The following is a 24244-nucleotide window of genomic DNA, read 5'->3' on the forward strand; positions in this document are numbered from 1 at the left end:
CCCTCAAAGTGGACAAACTGCAGCTGAAAACAATACTGGACAGCTGGGATTTCTAAACACAAACTTAACAAATAACTTGTTTGAGAAATTGCCTAAGCAACGCTAAACTCTTGCAGTAAAACTCGAGCTGTAACAAACATTTGGAGATCCGTTAGACGTTAATGTCAGTTCGGTCAATACAACAGCCTTGATCTCAGTCTTCTGCTTGTTTGCTTTTAAAACCTTTTTATTTGTGATTGTGAGCTTACCCCAGGATAATAGAAGCTGAGTGTTTCCAGCAGAAAACCACACATCGCCAAAACTATGGTGTAGGGCAGCTTCAGAACTGACAGAAAGGTCCTGATGATAGCTGATGATTAAAAGAACAAAGTTTTAATTACTACGCACCTATGAGCTGTTCCATAGTATAGTATAGTATAGTATAATCAGATTAAACTTGCGCTAAGTGTGTGCATTATCATATATCACAGAACATACATCAAACAGGACTGAACCAGGTCTAGGAGAAGAACCGAAGATCGAGAGGTGATCTTATTTAGGATATTCATTTCCTCTGGGACGTGCCAAAGTGAAATGTAAAAGATCCATTATGCTGATTTAATGTTTTTGTTGTTTTAAGTAGGTATCCTGCATCTCACTATGGAATAGTAATGCCAGGTGTGCACTGCATTTCACATTTTTCCACTGCAGTGACTGCATTTCAATTTGGCACAAACTCTTCTCCATAGATCAGGGACTCTACTATAGACCCTCTATTAGTGACCAACACAGATCTCAAACTTCAACTCACAAGTGGCTCAAACTCTCGTCATTCAGTGTCTAAGTTAGTATTTCACATGAAAGTTTTTTTTTTGGTCAATAGGGATTTTCTGCATTTTTGTGTGATTGCTTTCTGTATAGCTTCTGTGTGATTGTTTTCTGTATAGGTTCAGGTGACTTTACAGTGGTGGTGATAGGAACCAGGGGTCGCCATGACAACAGCACAAATATAGACATTTTATTTACCATGAAGAACCACCAGTGAACCTGACGAGTCTTCTGAGTTTTGGATGGATAGTTGAAAGCTGGGGACTATTTTGCCTCACGCTGCCGTACATGTATCCTTCCAACATGAATGTAACTGATTTAAAACTATGTATTAGGCCAAACTCTTCTTAACCCTTAGGACCCAAAGCCTAGCCATGCACCAATGATGTCTAGCCTTTTTCAGTGGTGGTGACAGGAACACAGGGTCTTAAGCATTTAATTAGGCAGGAAGTTAATATAAAAATATTTGGGATACCCCTTTAACACTGCCTTGATGGATGTGTGAGATTTAATGATCACATAAACATCAGTCTGTTGAAAACAGGCCATTTGGCTTAACTTGACACATTTCCATCATGAAATAATGATGCTGATTATCAGTGGTGGACAGTAACTCAGTAAATGTAATTAGTTTCTGTACTTAACTAGTTTTAACTAGTCAAAATGAAAGAAGCGCAAAGCAAGAGCACCAATCAGGGCCCAGCGGTCACTTTGTTTAGAGCTGGTTTTGACCTGTTGTTCACACCGACCCAGTGCAGCACACGGTTCAACGTCAGCGCAGCAGCGTAAAATTTTGGGAGAGTCTGTTCGACATGAATGATGAACTAACCTAACTTTGTGTAAATAGAGCACAATATAGAAATATGTCCACATATGCAGTCGAGACTGACACGGCTTTTTTCTGAATTTCTACAAACACCATTTCATTTTATAGTAAATTAGTTTGGGCTGGTTTATGTTTATGAACAGACGCCTACAGATCAACATAGTAAAGGAGCTCATTTGTGATCCTGAGTTTAAAGCCAGTTTTCATTAAACTTAAACTTGGAACTAAAGTTGTAAATAAATCTGAAACTGAAACTTTGCTTGTGTGTAAAAAGTGATTTCAGAGCCACTCGGTTCTCCCTGATGGAAACTGTTTACCTTCAGTGTTTTGTGCTTATAATAATTTTAATAGACGTCAGCGTCACTAATTAATGACGTTCTATTAAAAGACTGGTTTACCAAGAGAGACACTGGAGGATTTTCACCTGAAATGAGTTCATGAAGCCAGTCTCGTTATAAAAATTATAACAGGACATCAGAGCCAGAATTACTTTTAGTACTTTTACTTTTGATACTTAAGTACATTTGAAGGTAAATACTTTAGTACTTTTAATCAAGTGGAGGTCTAAAGGGAGGAACTTCTACTTTTACTGGAGAAATATTTTACCTTGGGTGTCTCTACTTTAACTCAAGTACATGGTTTGTGTACTTCGTCCACGGCTGCCGATTAGTGGGTTTTGTCTTTGTGAGTTAAACAAATAAAGCATGTACATTCAGTGGCGGGTGTTACCTCCAAAAAGACAGGCTCCAAATATAGTGAGTAATATGCCAGGCTGGTTGTGTACAAAGAAGCTCCACGGATGATCTGAGCTTAGGGTTGTGCCGTTGGTGATGTTTGCCGGGGCTGGCGGGTCCATCATCATCCGAATCTGCGAATTTCAAGACAAGAATCAGTGAATAAACATCAACACCTCAATAAATGAAAGACTTAAGTTAACAGGCAGATTCCCTACACATTAAAAAAAGGTTCGTCAAGGGTTCTTTTGTAAAGACAATGGTTCTATAAAGAACCACGAATACTCAAAGAACCATGATCTTTGCATAACATTTGTATAGGGTACTACATAGAACCTTTTTGAAAATGGTTTTATACTGTATGATGTCAAACTTGTATACAACAGAAAGTCGTATAACTATAAAACCATTTTCAGCATATTCTTAAGAACCATTTCGCCCAACAACTTTAGCATGTAAAGTGTTCTTGTGGTGTTCCTTGTTCTATATAAAACACACACACACATCTACTGGGCATCTACTTTCAACACTTCAGTTTAAATGTTCCGTTTGCACTCTAAACAATAAAAGCTTTAGCAGCGTATGAACCTAAATGTGAATTTTCATGTCTATACTTTCTTAGTTTTTGCAAATAGAAATACAAATATTCGATGCTAAGCTAACGTTACATAGTGTCCGTTAGAAACGGTTCACTCTCTGGACCGCATTATCCTTAAAAGTGACTAAATGTAACTATTTCGGCATCTTTAAGCGTAAAAATAGTCTTGAAAATGCCTTCAATGAGTTATTAACATAGTACCGGCCTTAATTTGTTGTTTATAAAGACTAAACCTCTCAAACAGCGAAGCCGCTACGCCAAGCTAAGCTATCTGACGATTTTAGCGTATAAGCTAATTTAGCTAGCTAGCGTTATGTATTTGTGCAAAAGCCGAAATTATATATCACGAAAGTGAATTTACAACACAGGACACGACTGTTTGTCTGTGGAATTAACGACGTAACAAATTAAAAGAGTATAAAATATTAATATTCTCTATACATTTTATTCGGCTAGCTACGCTAAGCTAGGCTACATTAACTAAGTTACCTCAGTAAGCTAATGCTAAGCTTATGATTCAAAAATGAGCGCGCGTTCAGTCCTGACGTAATTTTATGCAAGATACTAACAAAACGTTTACGGAAATTTTAACTGACAGGTCACTAAGAAACGTTCCAGACCTGTAATATCTACACAAGACGGAACGAAAAGTACTGGTGTAAAAAGTATTGGTGTGTTTTAACTCGTGCTGCAACTAGGCCATGGTGAGTCGACTCCAAAAGAGTCGATACCTCATCTCCAACAGGCGTGGAAGACGGGTCGACTCTTGACCAATGATTCAAAGAATCGAAATGCTAGGAATCGACTCTTCCACCTTTTCAGTTTTTCATCGAGGGACATTGACGGCTGAGTTTGAGCAGCGTGGGTTTGCAGCTTTCAGACAAAACCTTTCTGACCGGTGCTCCTCGTTTTTCTCATCATTCGGGTTACAGCACTGACTTGAAGCAAAACAAGGAACGGAAACAGTAATTGTTCACTTAACGTGGTTTAAAAGAGGATGAAGCTGAGAATTGCCCATTAACTACCACCTTCTTATTTAAAATTCCCGTTCCACCTTAAAAAGCGCTGCAGATGCATTCTGGCGCCGGCGGACCATTGAGGTAACTGCTGAATCGCTTAAGGTGGAACTTTAAAATCAAAGAATCGATACCAACAGCAAGAATCGAGAGTCGGAGTCGACTCCAAGAATCGCGAAGCAATGACTGCAAAATAAAAAACGGGGGGGGGGGGGCGTTCAAGCTTATATGTCAATACGACACGTCATGTATCGAATGTTACCTCACACTGGTCTTCTGGCGTGAGACATGACGTAATTGTTCTTGGGACGTTTCAGTGTGAAGATCTGACTGAAGGTCGTTGGCTCTCCAACACAGTAAGACTCAGAGTAGTGTTGTCTCAGAGTAGATGCTGGTATCGGTGTGTTTAATATGAATGAATGTTACATAGACGTTGCTGAATGTTTGCTGAAGATGAATTAATGTCACAAATGATCGATGTGTCGCCATCATTATGGGTTCAAGTGCATCCATGGCTTAGTATGACGGCAGAAGAAGCCCAGCTGTAAAATGTTGAAGTTGAATTCCACCGATTTTTCGAATGTTCTGCATGTTGCAGTGTTTGAGACGTAAATAGAGAGGATCAGTGCGGTTTGGTGTGAAATGGTTCAGATGTCTTTACAGTGGTGGTAATAGGAACCAGGCATCGCCATGACTACAACACACATATAGACATTTTATTTACTATCCAGAACCACCAGAGAACCTACATGAGTCTTCTGAGTTTATATGGAATGTTGATGATGGAAAAATAGTGGAAAATCTGGAATAATAAGTTTTCTTTTGGGACTATTTTGCCTCACAGCACCCAGCATATTATGTATCCCTCCACCATGAATGGAGTTTAAAGCCAAAATCTTCTCAAAATGATCATAAAACAGCGTCTCAGTCATCAGGCAGTGAATTCATAACAATTTCATGTAGGAACTTTCTGTGAGGAGCTTTTAGAGGTGGACGTCTGGTTCCTATCACCACCACTGTGAACAGTTAAGACGTAAGTTTCTCTAGAACAGAGCGTTTCACACCAAACCACTCTGAACCGCTCGGTTTACATCTTAACCACTTAATTATACCGAAAATTTGATCAAAACTGCTGTGGATTCACCTTTTAAGGCTGTAGTGTTGTCGACTATTATGTTGCTTCAAATTTTTTGGTTTTAAAATGAGAAAGCTTTGTCCCACTTTACCTTTCCAAGCAGAAAGCCACCCATTTTGGTTTTGTATGCTTTTATTTATTCTTTATTTTGTTTTATTCTGAAGGAAAGTGACAGAAAACAAAGCTGTTATTGTTACTAAACCCCAGGAATTGGTTTCGCTTTGCTGTTTGTGTTCCAGAGAGCCTGAAATACACCATGGATAGATCACCAAATCATCTGGAGCATTCAGCTGAACCGAGAAACGGACAGCGATGCCCCGGATCTCGAGTGGTCTTCATGGTGCACATGAATCTACCCTCAAGCAAAAGGCACAGCTTAAAAAAGGAGGAACACAGGCCATGCTGTTCACATTACTGGTGGGCCTGAGCTGTATAACACTGACAACACGCTCGCTTCTTTAGTGTCAGCACTGGAGCGACACTCTTTAAAAAGGTGCTTGTTTAAGGGTTCTTTAAAAAGATAACTGTTCTTTTCTGTAGAAACAGTAAACCCTCAAAGAACCATTTGCATGCTTAAATGCTTCTTTGCATGGTGAAATGGTTTTCAGATTCATTGCAAATGTGTTGTGCATGGTTCTACAGGATTTAGCACCACAAAGGGTTCTGCTATTGTTACGATGTCAAGCTTGCAGAGGTGGACGAAGTACACAAACCATGTACTTGAGTTAAAGTAGAGACACCCAGGGTAAAATATCACTCCAGTTAAAGTAGAAGTTCCTCCCTTAAGACCTCCACTTGAGTAAAAGTACTAAAGTATTTACCTTCAAATGTACTTAAGTATAAAGTAAAAGTACTAAAAGACTGGCTTTAAACTCAGGATCACAAATGAGCTCCTTTACTATGTTGATCTGTAGGTCTCTGTGCATAAACATAAACCAGCCCAAACTAATTTACTATAAAATGAAACGGTTTTTGTAGAAATTCAGAAAAAAGCCGCGTCAGTCTCGACTGCATATGTGGACATATTTCTCTTTTGTGCTCTATTTACACAAAGTTAGGTTAGTTCATCATTTATGTTGAACAGACTCTCCCAAAGTTTTACGCTGCTGCGCTGACGTTGAACCGTGTGCTGCACTGGGTCGGTGTGACCAACAGGTCAAAACCAGCTCTAAACAAAGTGACCGCTGGGCTCTGATTGGTGCTCTGGCTTTGTGCTTCTTTCGTTTTGACATGTTACGTTTTTATACACACAGAAAACAAAAGGAACGACAGATTTCTCTAAATGTAGTGGAGGAAAAAGTCAGATATTAGATGTTGAAATGTAGTGGCATGAAAGCAAAAAGTCACCCAAAATGGAAAAACTTCAGTATAGATACACAAAAAAAAAACCCCACTAGTTAAGTACAGAAACCAATTACATTTAAGTAAGTTAACTTAAGTTACTCTCCACCACTGAAAGCTTGTATTCAATAGAAAAACCCTTTGCGGTGCTGTAAAGAACCATACACAACACCTTCTCCTTCATTCTGAATAATCACTTAAGCATGCAAACAGTTCTTTGAGTATTTATTGCTTCTATATAGAACCATTGTCTTATTAAAGAACCCCTGAGGAACCGTCTTTTTTAAGAATGTATGAGGCTAATGTAGCTAACATGCAACTGAAGCCTATGACAATTAACATGGTGCTAAAATTTGTCTGACCCACTTGTGGGCCACATCCTTGGATTGTTTTGGCCCGAAATACAGCTAGGTCCTCGGTCTAGTGCCCCACACTCTGTAAAATGTGTAAAGCTGAAGTATATAGCCCAAATCTGGCTTCAGTCTGGCCCAACTACACTGTTGGTCCACAGCATTCACGCCAGAGTTGTCCCACAAATGTAGTCACAAAGCAAAATGGTATGAAGCTGTCCAAGATCTGGCCCACATGCCTAACATCTACCCGGTAGTCAACCAACACTCACACAGGAAAGAAGAATCAAGAATCGGCCCAAAACTGTCTGATTTTTGGGACTGCATGCCTAGATGTACCGCATGTAAAAACTGTTGCTTCTGTGCTGATGTCTTTTTAGTGTTTGTATGTGTGTCTGATAAGTGGGTGAACACATAATGTATAGATCGCATATATACTTTCTGTCTAAAACACCACAAGACAGACAGCCGCAATACACACCGATCAGGCATAACATTCTGACCGCCTCCTTGTTTCTACATTCATTGTTCATTTTATCAGCTCCACTTATTGTATAGGAGCACTTTGTAGTTCTACAGTTACAGACTGTAGTCCATCTGTTTCTCTGAAACTTTGTTACCCCTTTTACCCTGTTCTTCAGTGGTCAGGACCCCCATGGACCCTCACACAGCAGGTACTGTTTGGGTAGTGGGTCATTCTCAACACTGATGTGGTGGTGGTGTGTTAGTGTGTGTTGCACTGGTGCGAATGGATCAGACACAGCAGTGTCCACTCACTGTCCACTCTATTAGACACTCCTACCTTGTCGGTTCACCTTGTAGATGTAAAGTCAGAGACGACAGCTCATCTGCTGCTGCACAGTCTGCACAGTCTGCTGCACAGTCATCTTCTAGTCCTTCATTACTGGTCACAGGGCGCTGCCCACAGGACGCTGTTGGCTGGATATTTTAGGTTGGTGGACTATTCTCTGTCCAGCAGTGACACTACTCTGTCTGATCCACTCGTACCAGTACAACACACACTAACACAGCACCGCCACATCAGTGTTACTGCAATGCTGAGAATGACCCACCACCCAAATAGCTCTGTGAGGGTCCAGTATAATCAGACATCAGGGAGTGAATTCATAACCATTTCATGAAATATCTTTCTGTGAGGGAGGTTTCTTCACCACTGTTCTGACTCTGTAAGTTTCTCTAGAACAGTGCGTTTCACACTGAACCACTCTTTTTACTTTCTTAAGCCTTTTAGGTATGTAGATATTTATGAAAATTGGTGTAATTCCCCCTTGTTTTTGTCAAACTATCACCGTTTTTAAAAAGACATTCAAAACAATTCACATATTCTTTCTTTCTTTCAAACAAACAGTAACAATCAGAGCTTTCCTGGAGCATGGAGCCATTCCAGAGCGCCCTCTGCTGTCCCTCAGTGTGCACAGAAAACTGACGCTGAAGACTGTGAAGCGTTTACTTGCAGATTCCCTCAGGACAAGGAGACCTCTCTGCGTCCTGCTCCAGAGCCGTGCGAGGCAGAAGGCCTGAATCCAAATGCTTGTGAATCCGAGGAGCCCGTCGAGCTCCTGCAGCCGAGCTTCAGCCACAGAGCTGCTCGCAGAACAACCTGCCTATTTCTCTCAGTTCTAATTCTACTCTGCTGCCTCCTGTTTGTCCTGCAGTTGCATTGTGTGCCAAGGTCCTGGCGCTTCCGGCATTGTTTTGGTGCACCATCAAACCTGTGGTATGACGTCACACACAGCCGCCCAACCTAAATAACCAGGAGCATTTCTTCCATGCTCTGCCACAGTGACAGCAATAAACCCTGAAAAACGGACTTCCAAAGGCTACAGTCTCCACTTTATTACGTGTCACTTTCATCAGTACTAATGGGATCAAATCATACTTAATCATGTCAAAAGGGCCCATACCTTACGTCACATGTGTCAGCCTCCAGTCCTCGCAGGCCAAAATGCTGCAGACTTCAGCACGCTGCCGCATTAAACACACCCGATTCAGCTCATCAGCCAGTCAGCAAGGCCTCCATGGACTGAATCCAATTAGAACAATTAGAAGAGGGTAAACGTTAATATCCATAGCACTTTGGCCTGAAGGGGTCCCTAGTTTGACATGCGTACCTTTTGTTTTGTCCACAGTAAACACACGTAATTCTTTTTTACTCTTTTACAAACTCTCTTTATCTCTCCGAATTAAACAGTGTGTTTTTGTTACCGTCGCTTTAAGACTGCTGTCGGACCGAAAGCTCGCATCTCCAATTTCGTCGTTTTGCAGTTTTTGACATAATATATAAATGCCATTGTGTGTAAATTACATGATGAATGGACCAAAAGAAACAGCCCTAAATTACTTTGAAAAACATTTGGTTCCATTGACATTAAAAGTAAAGTAAAGGTCTTTTCCTTCTCCTGTAAAGTTGCTATTTTATAGATACAAGGTTTTGTTCTGACAGCAACGATATGTAAATGAGCTCTGTTCCAATTGGCTGTCCTGTATTATACCTTAGTCAAAAAGTAGCTTGTGCTTAACTTTAGTGTGGGTGGGTGGGGCTAAACTGTTGTACACTGAATAGGTCGATGTATGCAATGTATATTCCTTTTTTTTTTGTGACATCACAAAAAACAGGCTATTTTTGTGGCCTAGTTTCTGTAAATGGATTGTATCCTCTGTGGAGTGAATGGTACGCTTTAAACTATGCTTAACAATGTTAACTATGCACAACCAAGACCAAAATCTTTATTTTAGGAACATGATGAAATTGTGATTTTCTATATAACAGACCCTTTAATTACATGGATATAAAATGCAAAATCTGATCCTAGTTTGTATTTGTCTCCTGACCACAGTTTCCTATATATTGTATTTATTTATAAAGAATAAAATCATCAGCATGTGATGGGTGTGTTTTAAGTCTTTTTTAACACTTTTATTACATTATTATTTATATATTACTTATTCTATTATTATTATTATTCTTATCATTGTCAGTTTAGGCATCAATGCAGGGAATCTCACAGTAATAAAGGTATTCTGTTCTTTTCTGAGTTTACTCTGAGACCACTGGTGAGTGCTCTGGTGAGATCTTTTTTGTGGAGAAACTTGCAAATCCTTAATAACAGTCATGGACATATCTGCCATGTCTCTTTTTTATTAGTACATACATACATACACGCACACACACACACACATATATATGTGTGCATGTGTATATCGCTGTTGTCGGATCAAAACCTCTTATATTGCAAAATGGTAACTTTACAGGAGAAAGAAAAAAGTACTTTTAATGTAAGTCAATGGAACCAGAATTTTTTTCCAAGTCATTTTGGGCCATTCATCATAAAATGTATATACAATGTAAAGAACAACAGGTATTTTCAAATTATGTCAAAAACTGAAAAATGGAGGTTTTATTCCAACAATAGTGATATATATATACACTGCTCAAAAAAATAAAGGGAACACTCAAATAACACATCCTAGATCTGAATGAATGAAATATTCTCATTGAATACTTTGTTCTGTACAAAGTTGAATGTGCTGACAACAAAATCACACAAAAATCATCAATGGAAATCAAATTTATGAACCAATGGAGGCCTGGATTTGGAGTCACACACAAAATTAAAGTGGAAAAACACACGACAGGCTGATCCAACTTTGATGTGATGTCCTTAAAACAAGTCAAAATGAGGCTCAGTATTGTGTGTGGCCTCCACGTGCCTGTATGACCTCCCTACAACGCCTGGGCATGCTCCTGATGAGGTGAGGGATGGTCTCCTGAGGGATCTCCTCCCAGACCTGGACTAAAGCATCCGCCAACTCCTGGACAGTCTGTGGTGCAATCTGTGGTTGGTGGATGGAGCGAGACATGATGTCCCAGATGTGCTCAATCGGATTCAGGTCTGGGGAACGGGCGGGCCAGTCCATAGCTTCAATGCCTTCATCTTGCAGGAACTGCTGACACACTCCAGCCACATGAGATCTAGCATTGTCCTGCATTAGGAGGAACCCAGGGCCAACCGCACCAGCATATGGTCTCACAAGGGGTCTGAGGATCTCATCTCAGTACCTAATGGCAGTCAGGCTACCTCTGGCGAGCACATGGATGCCACCCCACATCATTACTGACCCACTGCCAAACCGGTCATGCTGAAGGACGTTGCAGGCAGCAGATCGCTCTCCATGGCGTCTCCAGACTCTGTCACGTCTGTCACATGTGCTCAGTGTGAACCTGCTTTCATCTGTGAAGAGCACAGGGCGCCAGTGGTGAATTTGCCAATCCTGGTGTTCTCTGGCAAATGCCAAGCGTCCTGCACGGTGTTGGGCTGTGAGCACAACCCCCATCTGTGGACGTCGGGCCCTCATACCATCCTCATGGAGTCGGTTTCTAACCGTTTGTGCAGACACATGCACATTTGTGGCCTGCTGGAGGTAATTTTGCAGGGCTCTGGCAGTGCTCCTCCTGTTCCTCCTTGCACAAAGGTGGAGGTAGCGGTCCTGCTGCTGTGTTGTTGCCCTCCTACGGCCTCCTCCACGTCTCCTGGTGTACTGGCCTGTCTCCTAGTAGCGCCTCCAGCTTCTGGACACTACGCTAACAGACACAGCAAACCTTCTTGCCACAGCTTGTATTGATGTGCCATCCTGGATGAGCTGCACTACCTGAGCCACTTGTGTGGGTTGTAGAGTCCGTCTCATGCTACCACGAGTGTGAAAGTACCACCAACATTCAAAAGTGACCAAAACATCAGCCAGAAAGCAGAAAGGTACTGAGAAGTGGTCTGTGGTCCCCACCTGCAGAACCACTCCTTTATTGAGTGTGTCTTGGTAATTGCCAATAATTTCCACATGTTGTCTGTTCCATTTGCACAACAGCATGTGAAATTGATTGTCAATCAGTGTTGCTTCCTACTTGGACAGTTTGATTTCACAGAAGTTTGATTTACTTGGAGTTATATTGTGTTGTTTAAGTATTTTTTTGAGCAGTGTATATATATATATATATATATATATATATATATATATATATATATATATATATATATATATATATATATATATATACAGACACACATACATACACTTTTAAAGCTTTGTTTCTTTTTTTTGTCACGTCTGTGAAGCTTGGACCTGGTGTGAAAAGTCATCTGTTGCAAATCGAAGCAGTTCTAGATGTACAGCATTTAACTGTAATATACTTGTAGTGGCTTCCAATAATGAAAATACCATTATTATCGAAAAATGTTCTTTTTAAATCCACTAATCGTCTCAATGTATGCACCAATATTTCATCTATCGTACAAAAAGCAGGAGATTTACCAGCTTGTTGAAGTTTTTAATCTAGTCAGTATTTCAGTAATGCCTTATTTCCTAAGCTCTTGAAATGTGCATTGATAAGTCATGTGCTCCGTCCACTCTGTGCGTCTTCATAAACAGTGAAAGTGCTCTCTGTTCCTGGAATAAGTACATTTGTAATTAGCACTTAATATGGGTTAGTTTACATTACACAGTACCAGTCAAAAGTTTGGACACTCATAAAAATGGTCTTTGTTTTTACTGTTTTACAAAACCAACAATAACAACAATAATAATAAATAATGTGATTATTTACAGAGCACTTTGCACACATCTCAAATTGCTTTACAGTGAAATAGTAATACAAAAATCATACAAAATAAAAATAGTAATAAAAATGGAATAAAAACCAGCAATAAATAAGATTAATTATAATTTAAATTAGAAGTTGATTTAAGAGTGTGCCTTGGTGCAGCGTTACACGCTGTGATGTTCTTAGGCAGCTTCATAAATATCCTCCTGAGAGTCATTCAGAGTGCTTTGGTGTGAAACACTCTGTTCTAGATAAACTTACAGAGTCAGAACTGTTCACAGTGGTGGTGATAGGAACCAGATGTCCACCTCTAAAACCTCCTCACAGAAAGTTCCTACATGAAATCAGGACTGGACTGGGAACTAACCCCCCCCCCCCCACCACCACCATGATCCTCGAAAACTGCAACACCTCCAACCCCCATAATGACAATACATTAACATTAAAGGGGAATTCCACTGATTTTCCAAAGTTCTCACATAATTCAATGTGTGAGGTGTAGTCAGAGAGATTCAGTGCAATTTGTTGTGAAATGGTTCAGATGTCTTTACAGTGGTGATGATGGGAACCAGGGGTTGCCATGACTACAACACAGATATAGACATTTTATTTACTGTCCAGAACCACCAGTGAACCTACACGAGCCTTCTGAGTTTATATGGAATGTTAATGATGGAAAATAGTGGAAAATCTGGAATAATGAGTTTTTTTTGGGGACTGTTTTGCTGCACAACGCCCTGCATGTTTCCCTCCACCATGAATGGTTTAAGTTCTCTAAACTATCATAAAACAGCGTTTGTCCTGAGCGGTCTCCACTCATTTTAATGGGACTACATTAGAAACAACCATGCATTTCTCTCTTTCTCACTCTCTCAGCGGCCCACACACATAGTGGCCCACCGGGAACTGGCCTGGTCCTCCTGATGACCAGTCCATCCCTGTATGACATGGTTATGAATTCACTGCCTGATGTCTGAGACATTGTTTTATGATAGTTTTGACAAGGTTTTGGGCTCAAAATGCACTCATGCTGGAGGGATATATGACATGCAGGGTGCTGTGAGACAAAATAGTCCCTAAAGAAAACTTATTATTCCTGGTTTTTCCACTATTTTCCATCATCAACATTCCATATAAACTCAGAAGACCCGTGTAGGTTCTCTGGTGGTTCTGGATGGTAAATAAAATGTCTATATCTATGTTGAAGTCATTACGACCCCTGGTTCCCATCACCGCCACTGTAAAGAAGTGTATCCACAATCAGCCACTTCACATACACTGATCAACCATAACATTAAAACCATCTCTTTTGTTTACAACCACCTCTGTGACCCGAAGGTCACTGGTTCGATCCCCTGAGCTGACAGTATGTGACTGAGGTGTCCTTGAGCAAGACACCTAACCCCCAACTGCTCCCCGAGCGCTGGAGATAGGGCTGCCCACCACTCCGGGCAAGCGTGCTCACTGCCCCCTAATGTGTGTGTGCTCACTAGTGTGTATGTAGTGTTTCACTGCATGGATGGGTTAGAATGCAGAGGTGAAATGGCTTGCGGGCAGCATCCTGTGGCCACTGATGAAGGTCTAGAGGATGACCAACCCAAACTGTGCAGCAGCAGATGAGCTACCGTCTTCACATCTACATGGTAAACCGACAAGGTAGGGGTGTCTAATGGAGTGGACAGTGAGTGGACACAGTGTTCAAAAAATTTCAGCAGCACTGCTGTGTCTGATCCACTCGCACCAGCGCAACACACACTAACACACCGAATAGTACCTGCTCTATGGGGGTCCTGACCACAGTCTGTAACTGTGTCTACAGAGTGACACTACTATGGAGCTGATAAAGTGGGCACTGAGCGTAGAAACAAAGAGGTGGTTTCAATGCTGTGTTTGATGGGTGTATTTAAGCACATTGAGTTTATCGGTTTATTTCCGTTGAGTCAGCTTGGCCTCTATAGGTGAAGGGCAGTTATAAGAGGACAAAGCTATCTATAAAAGCTAAATATGAAAGCAGGATCATCGCTAATTGACTTTCAGACTCCGTCTGCTGACGTAGAGCCCCGTGGATCTGCGGGCTTCATAAAGGCAGCAGCAGCGCCGGAGCTCCTCACTCACTCCATCTAGAACAGGACGGGACACACTTTGAGCTTTTCTCCAAAGGAGCAGCTACAGTCACTCAGGGTGGGTTCTCTTTCCTTCTCTCTCCTTTAACTTTATCCTCTGATGGAGGGACTGTGGGAGTTCGTGAGCTATTTCTACTGTTTCTCCTCTTTACAGATGCAGAAGTGTGTTGGCGGAGTCTGCGTGTCCCTCATTCTGTGCGCTGTCCTCTCGGAAACTCTGGGCATGGTCATAGCGGTATGTGCCACATTGACTTTCCGACGAATATCCACTGTGCATTTCCAATTTTCCGTTCCACGATCCATTTAAGGTGGAACGGATAATTCGAAAAACAAGCTGGCGAGCAGAAAGCCAACGTCAGGCCTCCATGCACACTTAAAATAGGTCTATACCTTAACAAACAACTAAATGGACGTGTTAAAACGGTGTCTCCCTGCTAGAGGACCATTAGAAACCATTAGCACTGAAACCTAATAGGGAACTGGCTAAATGGTTAGCATTAGAGGCCACTGTTTTCCTGTAGAACACATTACATCCCATTAAGAAAACCATGAAATGCAGTTAGAACCAGGTTTTGGTCAACTGGGACGCTTTTAGGATCCTTTAAATTGTGATTTCAATCCATCAAAAAAGTCAAAACACATCAGGAACCACACTTTTTGGTGTTTGGTTTCTATGTTTTTTTTTCCCACCAGGGCTTTTCCACTCTGTTGGCTTCTTGTGATGCTAATTGATAGTAACTACACGGATAAAAAGATGGTTCTTTAAGGGTTCTTTAGTAAAGAAAATGGTTCTAAGTAGGACTGCGAACACACAAAGAACCCTTTGCATGTTTGAAGAGTTTTTTTCGCATCATGAAAAGGTTCTTGTGTTGTGTATGGTTCTATAGAGTTGACATCGATAGACTTGAAGAAGAACCCTTGTTGGGGCTGTATAGATTTTCAGAATGGTTCTACAACACATTCTCCATCAGTCTGAAGAACGATTCCACCGTGTATGGAACTGTTGAATCATGTAAAAGGTTCTTGGTGTTCATGGCTCTATATAGAACCATTTTCTTTGTTTCAGGACCTCTTAAGGAACCATCTTTTTTTGAGAGTCTAGGCTAAATGCTTAGCCTAAAATGTTTTAGCTCCTGATTAATCGTTAATAACATGGTGCTGGATCTTTATCACGCAGCATTACAACACCTGACCCACACAAACAGTGACCTCTGCAGACCTTAGTTAGTCAGAGGTGGGCGATATGGCTAAAGCAAAACGATACTTTGGTGCACGATATGGATTAGGATATTTAGGTTTTCTGGGGTTTGACAAAAAAAAAATCAGAAGTGCCATAAAAAAAATTTAGTTATTGTTATTATTTGTTTCACTTCAATAAAACAGGACTAATTATGTTCCCTTTGCTCTTCAAGTACTCACAGTACACCCAGAGTCAGTGACTAATATGAATAAACCTTTATATTTAGTGTTTTTAGTGTGATTGACAGTTTAGGAGTGCATTTGTCTCTATCTATCTATCTATCTATCTATCTATCTATCTATCTATCTCTCTATCTGTGTCTGTCTGTATCTATCTATCTATCTATCTATCTATCTATCTATCTATCTATCTATCTATCTATCTATCTATCTATCTATCTCTTTCATTTAGGTCAGTGTTTTGACAGCTGTGCCTGTTTTGACCCTCTTATCTGCACATTTGAATGTTTTCCTGCTCTAATGGATCCATTTAAACCTCACGCTTTAATGATCTATATATCTATTTGCCTGTGTGTTTAAGTATCTATTAAATCCTCTGCTTTTGTTTTTCCTGCTCTGATCCTCCCATTTTAACCTCCTGAAGGGCTTTAATGTGTTGAAGTGGGCGTGTTAGAGTAGAAAACATTTGAATGTGCAGGAGCGGGATGGGTAAACTCTGCTGTATGCTGATCTAAAAGTGATTTGTACTGACCCCCCCCCCCCCCCCAACCATACCCCACCCCACCCACACCCCCCCCAAGGCAAAGGAGAAGCGCGGTTGGACGCTGAACAGCGCTGGATACCTGCTGGGCCCGCGTAAGTCCCTCTCACATCCACAAACACTTTTCTGCTCAACTTTCGACATTTACATTAACATTCCAACAGCGTCAGTCAGAGTAAATTGATCAGTTCATTCCATTTTCATTAAGAAGGTCAATTATTTGAACATAGATGTCTTAAAGGGGCATTCCGACCTAAACTAGACGTTAATTTGTTATTCAGCAAACTGTAACGTGGCAGTGTATCCCTCACCTTCATCAATTTAATAGAATTCAATGTTTTTCCAGATACGTCATACTTCCACAGGGAAGGAAAGTGGTCAGAGCGCCCCCTGAGTAGACTGATAAATCAATGTGATCAGTTATTAATCTCAGCGTTACTGAGCTCTGCTAAAGTCTGAGTAGACTGATAAATCAATGTGATCAGTTATTAATCTCAGTGTTACTGAACTCTGCTAAAGCCTGAGTAGACTGATAAATCAATGTGATCAGTTATTAATCTCAGTGTTATTGAGCTCTGCTAAAGCCTGAGTAGACTGATAAATCAATGTGATCAGTTATTAATCTCAGTGTTACTGATCTCTGCTAAAGCCTGAGTAGACTGATAAATCAATGTGATCAGTTATTAATCTCAGTGTTACTGAGCTCTGCTAAAGCCTGAGTAGACTGATAAATCAATGTGATCGGTTATTAATCTCAGTGTTACTGAGCTCTGCTAAACCCTGAGTAGACTGATAAATCAGTGTGATCGGTTATTAATCTCAGCATTACTGAGCTCTGCTAAAGCCTGAGTAGACTGATAAATCAATGTGATCGGTTATTAATCTCAGCGTTACTGAACTCTGCTAAAGTCTGAATAGACTGATAAATCAATGTGATCGGTTATTAATCTCAGCGTTACTGAACTCTGCTAAAGTCTGAGTAGACTGATAAATCAATGTGATCGGTTATTAATCTCAGCGTTACTGAGCTTTTTGTCAGCTTTTTTTCACCTTCAAAAAAGGTGACTTTTGTAACTTCATATAAAATTTTATAAACAATTTTTTGGTAACAGAATACATTACTAAACTTATTTAGTGTTCAGTTTTCATCCACTAATACTTTTTGGCCCAACCCATATTCAGTCATATCTGAAGTACGACATATATATTCCTCTGGGATAGTGTATTCATAGCTACTATGTATACAGGATCATGAAATGTTTTGTTTCAACCAGCTAGTTGAATAAAAGTCAAATGGTCACCCAAAAGTTCCAAAAATTACTCCCACCTTCAAGATACATCACCAGAAGGGGCTTTTCCTAGTCTTGAAAATTGAAAATCTCACTCTACATCAGGAGTCATTCATTAAAATTCAGTAAGGTCAAGTTAGAGAAAATGTCCTCAAGCAAAGGCCGAGATCATCATAATGTCTAACTTGCATCATGACTCAGTGCCATATACTGTTTACTGAAGTAGCCGAATAGGAATATCAGCATCTCATACAGTCAACAATCAAATAAAGTCCAGTTCAGTCAGATTTCAACAACATTTACTGTCAGTTTTCTCTTTTTAGAGCACGACATGTGAAATAACTTCCCTCTGACTCACTTTCTTCTCTGACTGCTGTTTCTCGCCTCATCCCTCCCCTAGGTGTGCCTCACTTACTTGAATTGAAATTAAATAATTCTCCATAGTTTAATTGTTATAGGTCCCGGTCTGCATAGGACAGTGTCTGGGTCTGGACTTGGACCGTGGTCTGCCTATTTAACCTCTTACGGCACCATTGTTGTGAGAGTAAACATGTTTACAGCAGATGTTGCAGTAGTTAATCTTTCTATCGTGGCCGGAGTGCCCCTTTAAAAACATGCTAAATACCGGAAGTGTGCAGATGCCATTCTATGATATCACTCTTTCTTTAACACATTTCACCTTATATTACGCACAGTGAGGGGTGTCTGCCTGTAGTCAGTGAATGTGTGTGTGAAAGGGAGCCTCTAAATGCTAAATATGAATTACACACATTTTAGGCACACACACATGTGTTAGCCACGCAGGGTGTGCCTGTGTGGCGGAGTTGTGTAAGTTCAGGTAAAATTCCCTCATCCATGTGTTTCAGGTCGTATTGATCATCTAATACAGATAAAGGATGCTCCCAGTGCAAGGGGGAGAGAAGAGCTGCTTGGTGAATGTAAGCTAGCTCCTGCAGGCCGCTCACGTCAACACAGGGAATTGCTCTGTGCTGTATCGCTCTGTGTGTTTGTATTGTCAGCGCAGTATTATTAATACGGCATGGAAATGTCTGCAGAAAGCGAATGAATGAAACCTCTGTAAATGGGAAGACATACTCTCCTCAGGCTTTCTTAAAGAAATAGTTTGACGGCGGCAAAAAAATCTAATTTACACAGTTTTCTGTCATTAACTCAAGTCGCTCAGCTTGGTTTGGTGTCTGAAGTTTAACACCTTTGCTTTCTACGCTGTAGACTGGGGTTCAGTCCCCCACCAGGGCAAGCACCCTATACTATCTCAATAAGAGTCCTTGGGCAAGACTCCTAACACTGTCTTCGCCCACCTGTGTAAAATGATCACATTGTATGTCGCTCTGGATAAGAGCGTCTGATAAATGTTGTAAATCTAAATGACCTACAAGGCTAATGGCAGTTTGTATGCGCTTATGTTAACATAATGCTAACTGTGTGCTTAAATCATTCAGTTCTGACACCGTGTGCTTTGAGATTAGTGTTTAGATGCTAACATACTTCAGTCCATGTTTATAGATCACAGTGAGTCATACAGAGTAATAAACCAAACAGTCAGGACTATTAGAGACTCTGAACTGCTCCACAGTTTGAGGCAGCTGTGTGATGATTTAGGCCTGCAGTTAGCTCTATGCTAATTGATTAGTTTATAGCTTCCATTACTGGTTAGCTGCATTAGCCTCATAGCTGCAGCGCTAAAACCAAAGAATCAACTACATTTTACACTCTGCACTCTTAGAAACTGGTACTTCAAGGGTCCCTTAATAAAGGGAATGGTTCGCTTTAGAACACTGAGTTCTGTATATAACCATTCCATGCTTCAATGGTTCTTTGCATGTTAAAATGGATCTTCAGGTTGTTGTACATCACTGTTGTCGGAACAAAACTTCATATCTCCAAAATGGTAACTTTACAGGAGAAGGAAAAAACCTACTTTACTTTTAATGAAAGTCAATGGAACCAAACGGCTTTCCAAGTCATTTTGGGCCGTTTCTTTTGGTCTATTCATCATGAAATTTACACACAATGTTAAGGGTAACAGGCATTTTCAAATTATATCAAAAACTGAAAAATAACAAAAATGGAGATACAAATTATTTTGATCCGACAACAGGGATATGGTTCTATAAAGAGCGTTTTTTGAAAATGGTTCTATGTAGCAGCAAAAGTGGTTCTTCTGATGTTATAAACTTGACATTGTACAAAAGAAGAACACTGTTCGGTTCTATAGAACCATTCTTTAAAAAAGGTTTCTCTACATTCTTCAACAATCTGAAGAACGGTTTCACAACGCAAAGAACCATTATCCATGAAATATAGAACTCTTGGTTCTAAATAGAACCATTCTCTTTATTAACAAACCACTGAAGATGCGTGTACCTATATATAGGTTTAGTATTATAAAACTTTCAACACGGAATTACTGAATTCACGATCACGTTTAGAATCAGCTGAACTAAATATTCACCAACTCGCTGTTTTAACTGTTTTTAAATTTAATAATTTCAATATCAAATGTGACTGAACTGCCCATTCCTTGCTTGTAGCACTAGTGCTAAAATTAAAGAAGCGAACTTCAGACCCCAAACGTGTCTCAGCTGATCAACAGCATTTGAGGTAAGGGGCGAAAAGTGTAAATTAGATTTTTTACCAAACTATTGCTTTAAATAGATAAGCTAAGATAGCATTATATGGAAGTACATCTCCATAATAATAATAATAACAAAAATAATAAGAGGCTAAGCCTTTAAAAATCTAACTGAATGAATTCTGAACAATCAGATCCAAGCCCTCTTGTGAATATACAGTACTCAAGTAACATAATGGAGCAGAAGAGGCCCTTACAGCCAGAGTGATTGTGTATAAGCAGCCCTTCAGGAAACAAGCTTTCTCCTCCAGCTTCCCTCTGCCTGTGTGTGTGTGGGGGTGTGTGTGTGTGTGTGTGTGTGTGTGTGTGTGTGTGTGTGTGTATGTGTGTGTGGCTGTTTTTGGCTGAGCTGTGAGATCCCACCGTCATTATCTACCTCCCTCCGCAGGTCGCTCCCTCTTTCTGTCTCTGAACATGACTCTGTGCTCTTCTGCATTTGTGCCTATGCAAAACTGGTGAAAACGCAAAAAACAAACTCAAAGCAATTCCATGACTGAAGCCCTGCAGGTTGCTCCTCTGTCCATACACTCCTCAGGATGATGCACCTGTCAGGACAAATGGGTGCCAAAACTTCCTGCAGCTCCTGTTGCGCGCGACAGGGCTGCAGTGTATGTGTGTGAGATGCTCTAATATGCCTGTGTGCAGATCAACTGGATTATTTTGTGGTTGTGCTTTGTGATCAGATGCCATTGACAGCCACAGGACGCTCAGTGACAAGCATGGCCTGGCAGGGAAGAGGGATATGGAAGACGACTTCAAATCAGGTACGCCTTCTCATACTCGGACAGCAGGTGGTGCGTAATGAGAAAAAATGCAAACATAAATATTGAAATAATTAAGATTATAGTAGATACTTAGGAAGTAGCAGCGATGCCAACTTTTCTGCTTTAGAAAACAGTAAAGATACCGGCAAGCTCCTCTTAAAGTGGACACCCACACCCACTCTTATCATACACATACTTTTACATGTTACATGAAAATATTATTGCTGTATGGATGATTCTGCTAAACTGGTTCAAAGTCAGAGCTGAAACACATTTGGGAGTTTTAGCTGATCTTGGACTTCAGACTAAAATAATTTTGCTTTGAGTGACTCTAAACGTGATTGAATGATTGAACGTTCCACTTTGTCTCTACCAAATCAATCATAACTCTACCAAACTTTACCAGATGTGTCAGTCGTGACTGTTCAGTGACAATTTTAGCTCATTTTGAGCTCAAAAACTCAAAAATTCAGTTCATGACCAGCAAACTCAGCTTTGAGCAGCTGTTCACACAGAAAATCACCATATTTTACATTAAAACACTAAAAAGTGCTAAACTGCAGAAAATATGATGATTCTTAATGTTCCTTACTGACTTTCAGACACAATGGAATCTAATTGCTTACCATGTGGCCACGAGGGACAGGGATGCAGCCTCATTTCCTGCTCTAAAATGCAGGGGCGAGGCTAAAATAGTGAAATTCTGTGTTTTGTTAGTGACAAGAATTAAACTATTACTTCTGTCAACTTCACTTTTAAAGAATGCTTTGGAAAAAATACAAAAAGGTATTATTTTCTGAAGTGTAAATTTAGGGGTTAGGGTCATTACCTATAAGTAATGATTTTGTTTATTTAGCTTAGAAGTATCTCTATTAATGTCATCAATCAGAACATAACCCTGTAAATATTTAAGCTCTGAATACATTATTGTTGTATGTATTGTATGTATTACTCTGAATACATTGTATTGTTTACTGCGGGACCATGTATCTAACATATTTCATACTTAGCTGTCAGTTTGTGTATATTAAACCTAAATAAGCTTTTGCTTTCAGCATTCAAAATTTAGATAATAATGTACAATAATAATCACACGATAATAAATGATTCTCTCTACCTTCTAAGGAACCCTGAGGATAACAGATGAAGATGTTGTCCACACCATCATAGACTTTCTATCATATCTCAAACTGAAAGGTGAGTTTGATGCTGTAGTTCTTTCGCTGAAGCAGAGAGATTCAAGAAACAGGTCCAAGTATATACATATATGTGTGTGTGTGTGTGTGTGTGTGTGTGTGTGTGTGTGTGTGTGTGTGTATCACTGTTATCGGAAAAAACTCTCCAAAATAGTAACTTTACAGGAGAAGGAAAATACCTACTTTACTTCTAATGTAAGTCAATAGTGAATTTTGGGATATTTCTTTTTATCCATTCATCATGAAATTTACATACAATTTAAAAAGCAACAGGTATTTTCAAATTATGTCAAAAAAAACAAAAACAAAAAAAGGTCTTTCGTCAACAATAGTATATATATATTTCATGGTTCTATATAAATGTGTGTGTGTCTATATACATATATATAGACACACACACATTTATATAGAACCATGAGCACATGCTTGCTAAAATGGTTCTTTGCATGGTGAAATTGCTCTTCAGATTGATGGAAAATGTGTTGTATAAGGCTCTATATAGAACGTTTTTGAAAAGGGTTCTATATGGCCCTAAAAAGGGTTCTGCTATTGTTATGATGTCAAGCTTGTATACAATAGAAGAGCCCCTTTCAGTGCTATATGGCAGTACACGCCACACATTCCCTCAATCTGAAAAACAACTTCACCGTGCAGGGGAACAATTTAACCGTGCATTTGGTTCTTTGAGTGATAGAACCATTGTCTTTACTAAAGAACCCTTGAAGAACCATTTTTAGTAGGTGCTGAGCTCAATTAATCTGGCTTTGTCTTTGCAGAAACTGTTTAGTACTGAACTGAATTAATGTGGCATTTAAATATATATATATATATTTATTTATTTTCAGAAATGGGGGCCCTGGATAATCTGCCTTCCTCTCTCACATCAGAGGAGTTGAGTCAGCCTTAACTCGGACCAGATTTCTCAGACCTCTGACTGCCGACCTTCTGACCAAGCTCTCCCGAACAGGCACTGTTTTTGTTCCACGTCTTCATTAACGTATCGTTCGCTTCAGTCTCGACACATGAGCTGAGTCCTGAAGAGTTACTTGAATGGCTGATTTGAAGAATGTGTCACGAATAAAAGTTGTAAATGGCCTTTGTTTCACTCTGTTTCATGATATCATGGTTTCATATTCATATTCAATTTCAATTCATATTCAATTTCTATTCATGAGCTGAGGATGAAACTTGACTGCTTTTCAGTCATATATATATATCAAGCTTATATAGGAATATATAAAGAAAACATGTTTGCAGCTCAGATGATGGCATTGTTACGTGTCACATGCTCGCTCATTCAAGTGAAACAGGAGCATACATGAATAATTAACCATCCAGTCTGCCTTTCCAGGTCTTAGCTCACCAGTGGTCATTCAGGATTATCCAGTGAATCATCAACACTCACACACGCATACATAATTAACTGGTTAAGAAGTAAACAGAGCAGTTCAGAGTGGTTTGGTGTGAAACGCTCTGTTCTAGATAAACTTACTGAGTCAAAGCTGTTCACAGTGGTGGTGATAGGAGCCAGATGTCCCCCTCTAAAAGCTCCTCACAGAAAGTTCCTACATGAAATGGTTCTGAATTCACTGCCTGATGACTGAGACGCTGTTTTATGATAGTTTAGAGAACTTAAACTCCATTCATGGTGGAGGGAGACATGCAGGGCGCTGTGCGGCAAAATAGTCCCCAAAGAAAACGTATTATTACAGATTTTCCGCTATTTTCTATCATCAACGTTCCATATAAACTCTGAAGACTCGTTTAGGTTCTCTGGTGGTTCTGGATGGTAAATAAAATGTTTATATCTGTGTTGTAGTCATGGCGACGCCTGG

At 40.0% G+C, this 24244-nt stretch overlaps 1 protein-coding gene and 1 long non-coding RNA gene across 3 annotated transcripts; both read left to right on the forward strand.

Annotated features, from left to right (window-relative positions):
• The first annotated feature begins 5361 nt into the window (after positions 1-5361).
• LOC108443070 lies at positions 5362-8638 on the forward strand. Its single transcript, XR_001859105.1, has 2 exons — positions 5362-5533; positions 8177-8638. It is a non-coding gene; the product is annotated as an uncharacterized LOC108443070 (long non-coding RNA).
• A 5833-nt stretch (positions 8639-14471) lies between these two features.
• Positions 14472-23504, forward strand: gal (galanin/GMAP prepropeptide). Of its 2 annotated transcripts, XM_017723482.2 has the most exons (7): positions 14472-14605; positions 14702-14782; positions 16548-16602; positions 18663-18734; positions 21133-21213; positions 22339-22410; positions 23255-23504. In XM_017723482.2, exons 2-7 carry the CDS (start codon positions 14702-14704, stop codon positions 23314-23316), a joined length of 423 nt encoding a protein of 140 aa, XP_017578971.1. In that variant the 5' UTR covers positions 14472-14605; the 3' UTR covers positions 23317-23504. The 2 variants fall into 2 exon arrangements, with proteins under 2 accessions (XP_017578971.1, XP_017578973.1); XM_017723484.2 differs by lacking the exon at positions 18663-18734.
• The last annotated feature ends 740 nt before the right edge of the window (positions 23505-24244 follow it).

The sequence above is a fragment of the Pygocentrus nattereri genome, chromosome 8, assembly GCF_015220715.1.
Source record: "Pygocentrus nattereri isolate fPygNat1 chromosome 8, fPygNat1.pri, whole genome shotgun sequence".
NCBI classification, from domain to species: Eukaryota; Metazoa; Chordata; class Actinopteri; order Characiformes; family Serrasalmidae; genus Pygocentrus; species Pygocentrus nattereri.